The sequence below is a fragment of the Homarus americanus genome, unplaced genomic scaffold (genome assembly GCF_018991925.1).
Source record: "Homarus americanus isolate GMGI-L3 unplaced genomic scaffold, GMGI_Hamer_2.0 scaffold46197, whole genome shotgun sequence".
Lineage (NCBI taxonomy): Eukaryota > Metazoa > Arthropoda > Malacostraca > Decapoda > Nephropidae > Homarus > Homarus americanus.
In genome coordinates, this window is record NW_024723050.1 from 6,339,571 (window position 1) to 6,348,730 (window position 9,160).

Sequence of the window (9,160 nt, forward strand, 5' to 3'; positions counted from 1 at the left end):
GTGGTAGTGGGTTGTGGTGGTGGTGAGTGATGGTGGGTTGTGGCGATAGTAATGGTGGTGGTGGTAGTGGGTTGTGGTGGTGGTGAGCGATGGTGGTGGTGAGTGATGGTGGTGGTGGTGGGTTGTGATGGTGGGTTGTGGTTTGATCTGATGAGGAAGTAATGGTGAGGTCAGCAGGCTGTGGGGTGATGTGGATGGTGGAAATAAACTAGCAATTGTAATATTACTGGCATAGTTAACGCTCGTCTTTGGTCAAGTATTAGTTGGGTGGATACCAGATGTAGTGCCATGGTGTGTATATGGAACACAGTGCAAAGTTAGCTCCCGTATACGTCAGGGGAGTCGTAACAACCTGTGCTTCAAGTGTGTGTGTGTGTGTGTGTGTGTGTGTGTGTGTGTGTGTGACCAGCAGGGCACAATATTGAGTCTCAAGTTGCGCTTACCAATCAGACCGAGAAAAAAAAATTCTTCGTTATTTTTTTTTTACTTTCTTATCATATCTCCGTTGAGGGTAATCATTAACTTTATAAAATGTATTAACAAGACTGGCATCTATTTAAGAATATCAAATTTATATATATTAACCATTAATTGCTGTAAAACATCATGATGAAATGTAACGTGAAAATTTACTCGAATATGTTACATTAAATTGTTAAGCTGAGACGCTATGAGTATATTTTGTCAGAGATAAAAGAAAAATGATCAGAAAAAGTCCATACAACTTTAATATGAGAAATTATTAACATAAGTGGCCACAGTCCAAGAGATCGCAGAAGCCGGAACATCGGGTCAATTGGTGGGTTTAAAATTGTAACAATATACGATACCCTAGTAGTATGTCTATTAGGACAAAATATACACTGTCCATCAACACGGATGATAGATGCAGTGCAGGGCGGATAACACAAAATGAGATAATGAGGACATTAGAATGATCAACCCAGGTGAAGAATATAGGCAACGAGAAGGCGAGACAGAAAGAGAGAAGGGAGGGGGAACGATCAACACAGATAATAAAATCAAGAATCGAGGGGGATGATCAACGCAACACCAAGACGAAGGAGGCGACTAGAGGAAAGATGGGCAAGAAGGGCAGGGATGAGTGAGGTGCTGGGTTACAACCGTCATGTTTGCACGTCAGTATACATCCCGTCAGTTGTTCACCACCAAACTTGAAGACACCACACTGGGAGTCCATGTTCTCTAGCACACAAGTCCTGATCATGAGTGACTCTCCCCTGGCAGCTGAGGAATGGTGGAAAGATATACATGTTAGTAACTTTTGGACCATGACATACTGTAAACACTCCTTTATACAATAATATCGGTTTACACATTCCTCTACTGTGTGTTGCATCGACATAATTAATATTTACCAGTTTATACGCTTCCACTTGTCTGGCTATTTACTGAATATATATCTCCTGTATCTATGTTATGTTATCCTAAGTATTAAATAAAATAATTTGAGTCACATAATATTGTTTGTGCCAAGGAGTAAATCTCTTACATGCCTTCACAACTAAAACACTAATATTAATAATTAACAAGTGCCATAAAATCTTGGTACTGTAGTATTTTAAACTAGCAATCCTGTTCGTTTATATCCCCTAAAGATGCCTTAACAACGACAGGAAGCAAGCTTAGCGTTAACACTTACACACAAAGTGTAGAAAGTCATGTTATGGTGGTCACTTGCGTCTTTATCTATCTATCTATCTATCTATTAACAAAGTTATGTTCACATTGTTGTCACTTGCCGGAAGTGCCGATGATCTTGACGCAGAAGTTAGCGGGAAACTGGCCGATGTGACGCTCCTTGGGTACCTGGCAGTTCTCAGCATAGGTGGAGAGCGCAGGGTGGAAAGGGTCCTCACAGTTGATGTCACTTCCATTCTTGGAAGAACACACGTAGCAGCTGATGCCATTCACAGCTGTAGAGGGAGGGAGAATAGAAGGGAGAGGAAACGGATAAAAAATAGAGGACCATATGGAAGGAGAGGTGGCGGAGTAAAAGAAGGTGGAATTTGAAGTTTTTAGGAAGGGGGTGAAGGAAATAAGAGATGGGATATATGTGGGAAGGAAATGGAAAAAAAAGAGATAGTAATTGAAAAGGGCAGAGAAATAGGAGAGAAGAAGAATCGATGTGAAAGTTGTAGAAGGAAGGGCAGTCAGTAGATAGGTTAGAAGGAACAGGAATGGATGACTGGAAACAAATGTAGAGAGGCGTATTCGTCAAATCTTTATAAATTTCAAATTCTTAAAACTAAGAAAATGTGACCGTTGGTGATATAGGAAAAATATTTTAAATTTTTTTTAAAGAATTTAAAGAATTATAAGTGTAGGCTTGCAAATCTTTTGATGTTACAAAACAAAGTTCTTGTTGATAGGAGACAATAGTACTGAAATGCAAAGCTTTTGTTGATATAGAACTAAACTATGTCTCACATTTGCTGATATGTGACACAAAATATAAATTCATATTTCTTCTGAAACGTGACAAAAATATAAAGTTACGAGAAAGTGTAAAAATATGTTGTTTTTATTTTGTTACGGGAATTAGCCCACCCGGGCACAAGTCGAACGACCCACAATGGGGCCGAGGGGGCGAAAAAATAAGAATAGAACAAAATTAAAACTAGAAAGGAATAAGGTTACAGTCGGCCCTTAACATACGCCCGGGTTACGTAACGGAGATACCAGTGGATGTTAAAAATCCGCGTATATGTGCTGCCCCCCCGCCCCCCCCAAAAAAAACCCTGGTCCCCCCATGCCCTTATTTACAGTATATACCTGTGTGTAGTTCAAGTTTTTAAGACCAAATTATTTGGCAAAAAATTGGGGGTCGACCTCTAAACGGGTAATAGTTTCGTTAGGTTGAAAAATATTTACCAGTAACTACCAGTAAACAATGGAAACGATGCACCAACGCACCACCAGCTGTGAGTGTCGGTACAGTTGCCAGGGCAGATCTCTTGCGTCATCATAGCAAGCCCAAAGTAGCCAAATCCATGGTATGGTAGCACAGGACGATGTAAAACAAAGTACAGTATTCATTTATTAAAGTTTATTTATAGATACTGTACATAAATTTTTGTTCATTACATTTGAAACATCAATCTTTGTTAATTAAATTTGAAACAAAAGAAAACTACGATACCGTATTTTCGTTAAAATATTACATCACAAGTATATTTTACCTTAACTGTGACTGAATGAATATAGGTATTCTCAGAAATAAATATGGAAATATAATATTTTTGCTGGAATGACTTACATATTACAGTGGAAAGTGGGATAAAATCATGACGAAAACAATGACTTTCGCTTTCTTTCGTTATTCAAAAGATTTTACCGTAATTGCTTTTCGAATGGTTTTCAGTTAAAAAACTGTTGTACTCGTACTGTATTACAATAATATTCTATCCTATCATTAGCCTTATAATCCCACAACTGAAAACCATTCGAAAAGCGATTACGGTAACATCTTTTGAACGAAAGAAAGAGAAAGTCATTGCTTTCGTCACAATTTTATCCCACTTTCCACTGTAATACGTACATCATTTCAGCAAAAATATTACATTTCCATGTTCTCAGAAATAAATGGTAGTTTTGTTGAAACGTAATGTACAATATTTAATATTAAAATGCAAAAATAGCTATAAAAACAATTAATACACCCGTAATGTACTGGCTGGCATCTCCACTCGTCCCTGCTCCTGTTGTTGTTAACAAATTTATTGGCAGAGCTTGTAGTACAGTTTGCCTATTCTGAGTAATTCAGTCAGGTCTTGACACTGAGGGTGGTATCACTTCTCACTGTCACGCAGGACAGAGGTTCACACACAAAGAAATACATCATATTCAATAACAACTATAAATGTATATAGGTCAGATTCATATGGGTAATGTCACTGTTCACTGCCATGCAGGACAGAGGCTCGTACACAAAGAGTTGCATCATATTCATTGACAGTACATATACATATATGTAAACACACACACACACACATATACATACATATATGTATATACATACACATACACGTACATGCACATATACATGCACACACGCACACATACATACATATACGTTGGTCAGATTCATGTGGGTAATGTCACTTTCCACTGCCATACAGGACAGAGGTTCGTACACAAAGAATGCATCATATTCATTGACACTATATATAGGTCAGATTCATGTGGGTAATGCCACTGTTCACTGCCACGCAGGACAGAGGTTCGTACACAAAGAAGGAAATACATCACATTCACCAGCAGCATATATAGGTCAGTGGATCACATACAATGGAGTCATATTCTAATTGAAGACTATTCAGTGTGGGCTAGCGCGTCCAAGGTCACCACTCCTCCCAACTCGCTCCCTCCTCCACCTCCTCACCGTTACTACTGCCGACAACGAACACAAATGTTTTGTGAATAACTGCACCTCCACTTCCTATGTACAGTACTGAACTGTGCATTTTTACAAACATTAAACATGGCAAGAAAAGCTTGTGGGGTTCAAAATGTTTGGTGTTCACTCAGGATGGGTTGGAGAAAGGAAACTCACAATGTGCTATATACATGTTGTATTGGATGTACAATGCAGCTTGGTGCTGGGAAGGCAGCATGGTTACAAGCGTGATGTAGAGAGAGCTGGTTGGTGAGGATGCTCAGAGAAGGACAGCTTGTGGGTCGCCATGCTCGCCGGCGGGAGCGAGGACCGCCAGGCAGGCGGAGGAGGAGCGAGGGCTGCCAGGCAGCGGCGGAGGAGGTGTTGCTGGCTGCGGCTGTAGGTGGAAAGAGACAGGTCACCAAGAGGTCAGGTCTTAAATAGCGGGGGTAGGCGTGGCTTAGTAGTTGACCCCCGCTCTGTGATGTATGGCGGCGCTGGTTGACCTAGACCACGAGGCATACACTGGGGAATTGGTGGGGTCGGCTACTCGGCGACAAACAGCGTTTGTAGGGGAGAAATCCACTACAAGCTATTAAAAAAAAAAGAGATAACAATTTCACTTTACTGTACAGTACCTATCCTCGGCGACAGGACGGGTGTCATCGGGCTCATCGTCACTCAATTCCATAACGGGTGGTGAAGTGGGGGCGACGGTGGATTCAGCTGCTTCCTCACTGCCGCCAGTGATTGATGGTGTTAAATCTCTTCTTCGGTGATCAAAGAATATGGTGATGGGGAGTTGTCGTCTCTTTCTTTCATTTCTTCCATGATGTTTTTGTATGGAGCGAAAACGTCATCCATCCCTCGCATGAATTTCAGGGCACGCACCATGGAGGGGTCCATACTATAGGCCAAGTTTTTCAGTGCCTCAATATTCCTGGTCATCTCCCCCAACTTCTCCAACGTTATTTCTTGGTGCTCTTCCTCATCCTCTTTCCCTTTCGCTTCCTCTTCCTTGCCTGAGTCTACTAACTCCTGTAGATCCTCCTCGGTCAGCTCAGTGTCGTGCTCTTCAATTAGCTCCCTAATCTCGTCCTCTGCCATGTCCCGGAAGCCTTCAGCAGCCACTTTCCTTGACAGTGCCAGGGTCTTTCTGAATATTTTCATTAAAATCCATCAAAATCATTTTCCTTGTCATCGTCTTAAGCACCAAACAGCTCCTCCCAGTCTTCTCTTTGAACAGGGCTAGAGGGTACGTGTTTTTCGAATTGTTTTCAATTAAAAAAAATGTTACAGCACATGTATATTTTACCTAAACTGTGCCTGAATGAATATATTCTCAGAAATAAATAGTAGTTTTGCTGAAACGTGATGTATTTCATTGTAAAATAGGATAAAATACATGACTAAAACAAAAGACTTTACCTAACCTTCCAATGTTCAAGAGATGTTACTCGTTTTTTTAATAGTTTTCGGTTAAAATGCTGTTATATTACAATGATATTATATTCATACTGTGCTTGATATACTACATTCACGGAAATGTAATATTTTTGCTGAAATGACGTACGTATTACAGTGGAAAGTGACGAAAACAATGACTTTCGCTTTCTTTCGTTCAAAAGATGTTACCGTAATCGCTTTTCGAATGGTTTTCAGTTAAAAAACTGTTGCATCACAAGTGAATTAGGATAGAATATTATTGTAATACAACAGTTTTTTAACTGAAAACCATTCGAAAAGCGATTGCGGTAACATCTTTTGAACGAAAGAAAGCGAGTCATTGCTTTTGTCACTTTCCACTGTAATACGTACGCCATTTCAGCAAAATATTACATTTCCATATTCTCAGAAATAAATAGTAGTTTTGCTGAAACGTAATGCATTTCAATGTAAATTAGGATAAACTACATGAAAACAAAAGACTTTACCTAGCCTTCCGATGATCAAGATATGTTACTCATTTTTTTAGTAGTTTTCGGTTAAAATACTCTTATATTAGTGATATTCTATTCATACTGTGCTTGATATAATACATTCACGGAAATATAATATTTTTGCAACTATAATGCTGATGTCAACACAAGCGTGGTTACAGCGAGACTGACTGAGTGAGGGAGAGCTATGTGTGTGTGTGTGTGGTTGCGGGAGCGGGCGGTGTCCTGTGTTCGGTGCCGCGCGCGAGTTGAATGGCGCACGATTTGAATGTACTTCAATTACTTCAATGTACAGAATATTCCTCCGGCGGGGCAATCCGCGTATTTGCAAATCCGTGCATTATAAACCCGCGTATGTTGAGGGCCGACTGTACAGTACAGTACTCCATTTGCCAGAATCCCTCTTAACCGGAACTGAAATTTGCTCTGAATTTTCCAGGTTTGTGAACAATTTTCTGATGGGAGCATTTTCTGAAAAATTCTGAGGAAATTTTCGCGGCACACGGAAAATTCCAGGGATGATTTTTTTCCAGGCTTGAGAGATGAAAATTAGATTCATTTTCCAGAAATTCTGAAAAAAAATTACAGTACAGTACTGTACAGTATCTGGAAAAAATCTGGGGATGGGGGATTTTTTTTCCAGCTTTGAGAGATGAAATATTGCATCATTCTGGAAAAATCTGAGAAAATTCCGGCACCAGGAAAAATATGAGGAGAAAGGGTTTTTTCAGGTTTGAGAGATGATGTAATGCGCAATTTCCAGACATTCTGGGAAAATTTTCTCAGTACCCGGAAAATTCCGGGTATGAAAAAATCGTTTCGTTGCCCGGAAATCTCTCATTCCCGGAAGTGCTCTGCACCAATTATTCCAGCTAACGGATATATCACCTGTACATTCAACTAAATACAGTACAATAAAATAATGTCTAGTAAAGCATGACCTTTAAATCCGCAAATAAAATTTTCTGACCGGGGAAGAAGGGGAGCATTTTTACTTGTATACAATGAAATGTGTATTCCCTTCATGTGTTTGTCCTTAGGACAAATATTTCTTTTACCTATACAGTACAGTGGTCCCTTGGTTAACGAGCACAATTCGTTCCAGAAAGTTGCTCGTTAACCGAAAATTTGTTAACTGAAACCATTGTTTTAATGGGTTTTTGGGTAAATGGTTCCAGCTCACCGAAAATTACATACAAACTAAAAATAAATGTAGTAAAGTACACTTAATTTGAGGTGTACATGTAGAAGGCTCCTGGTTGATGATGATGGGAATTAGAATGGGGCTGGAGGAGAAGGGAGAAGAGAAGCATTGGGGTGGAAGAGTAGTCACCCCATGCCGCCATTTCACCCATAAAATTTTAGTTCACTTGGTGTAATTCAAGATTATTTTCTTTAAATCAACACTGCACTGCATTATATATTGTCAATATGTAAAATAAACTTCAGAATGACAAATAATTTTACTGTAAAAAAGTAAAAATAGTTTATGTTCAAGAGAGTCTGAAGCAAGCTGTTTCCTCCACTGAACAGGGACACACAATGACGCCAGTTTGGGTGTGTTGAGTGACTGTTTGGCACGCTAAAAACTAGTTCCCTGTACTTCAATTATGTTAAATAATTGTTAAAATGAGTAAAAATTATAAAATAGAACTTTTAAAATTATTGAATAGTTCAACCTTTTTGATATTTACTAAAATGGTAAGGAATTTCAGCCCTAAAACCGATTACTGTATTGGCGGACTAATACTACAGCTGGTGGGCAGCCAAATGCAGGCGAAAACATGTTGGGAAAAATTGGTAAGGAATTAGTTAACCGAAGTGAAGAATCTTATGGAAGGTAATTCGTTAAACGAAATTTCGTTAACTGAGGCGCTCGTTAACCAAGGGATCACTGTACTGTACAGTATTGTATATTAGTGTGTGCGTGTAAACACACACACACACAAAACACATGCAAATAAATAATAATGGGAAAATCCTTTCACAAATAATCAGAATTTTTTTTTTAAATGTTGTCCACCCTCAAGTACACTCCGTACTTTGTTATTAATAAAGCACGGAGTAGACTTGAGGGTAGACTCAATGTTTTTACTAAAAAATTATCTGATTATTTGTGAGAGGATTTTCCCATTATTATTTATTTGCATGTGTTTTGTGTGGGTGTTTACACACACACACACACACACATATACAATACAGGTAAAGCAGATTACTGTCTCTAGAATGAATGGCTCCCTGATCCAGCCATGAAAATGACAGCAACTTTAAAACTACTCTATGACATTCTTGGGTACATCAAGGGTGTCATCCGCGAATAATAGAGAACCGTGAAAATTTTTTTTGCAAATTATCCAGACGTACTGTACAGTATAAAGTACTTGCTAAATACTACAGTAAAACCAGTACTGTATACATAACAATTTTAGAAATAGTGTTATATCATTAATATACAAACTGCTAAAAGAATCCAGCATGGATAACCCACCTTGACAGTGAGACCATAAACATGGAGGGACCGCATGAAGCGATGGTAGCCATCAGTCTCATTAGTTGCTATTGTTAACACCAACAAATCTGAAACATATGTAAACCATTGGAAAACCAGTACAGTATATTGTACTAATTTTATTAATCAATATATACATTATCATAATTTAACAAAGCCCTAAATTTGTCAAGGTTAAAGTTTAAAGACTTATTGTACTGTACAGTATTAATATTAATTATAAAATTCTTTAAATTAAAATGTGCTAAGAAGTAAACTCACATATACTGAATGGAATAGACTACTGTATACTATATAATACTGATAAATACA

General features: G+C 38.6%; 1 protein-coding gene across 1 annotated transcript in view; it reads right to left on the minus strand.

Annotated features, from left to right (window-relative positions):
• Positions 1 to 8,863, minus strand: part of LOC121863340 (procollagen-lysine,2-oxoglutarate 5-dioxygenase 2-like) — a 57,130-nt gene extending 48,267 nt beyond the window's left edge. Inside the window, exons 1-3 of the mRNA XM_042361965.1 lie at positions 8,828 to 8,863; positions 1,764 to 1,899; positions 1,123 to 1,248 (exon numbers count right to left, since the gene is read on the minus strand). Of these exons, the coding sequence (XP_042217899.1) occupies positions 1,123 to 1,248; positions 1,764 to 1,899; positions 8,828 to 8,863 (298 nt within the window). The remainder of the gene's footprint in view (positions 1 to 1,122; positions 1,249 to 1,763; positions 1,900 to 8,827) is intronic.
• Between the last annotated feature and the right edge of the window lie 297 nt (positions 8,864 to 9,160).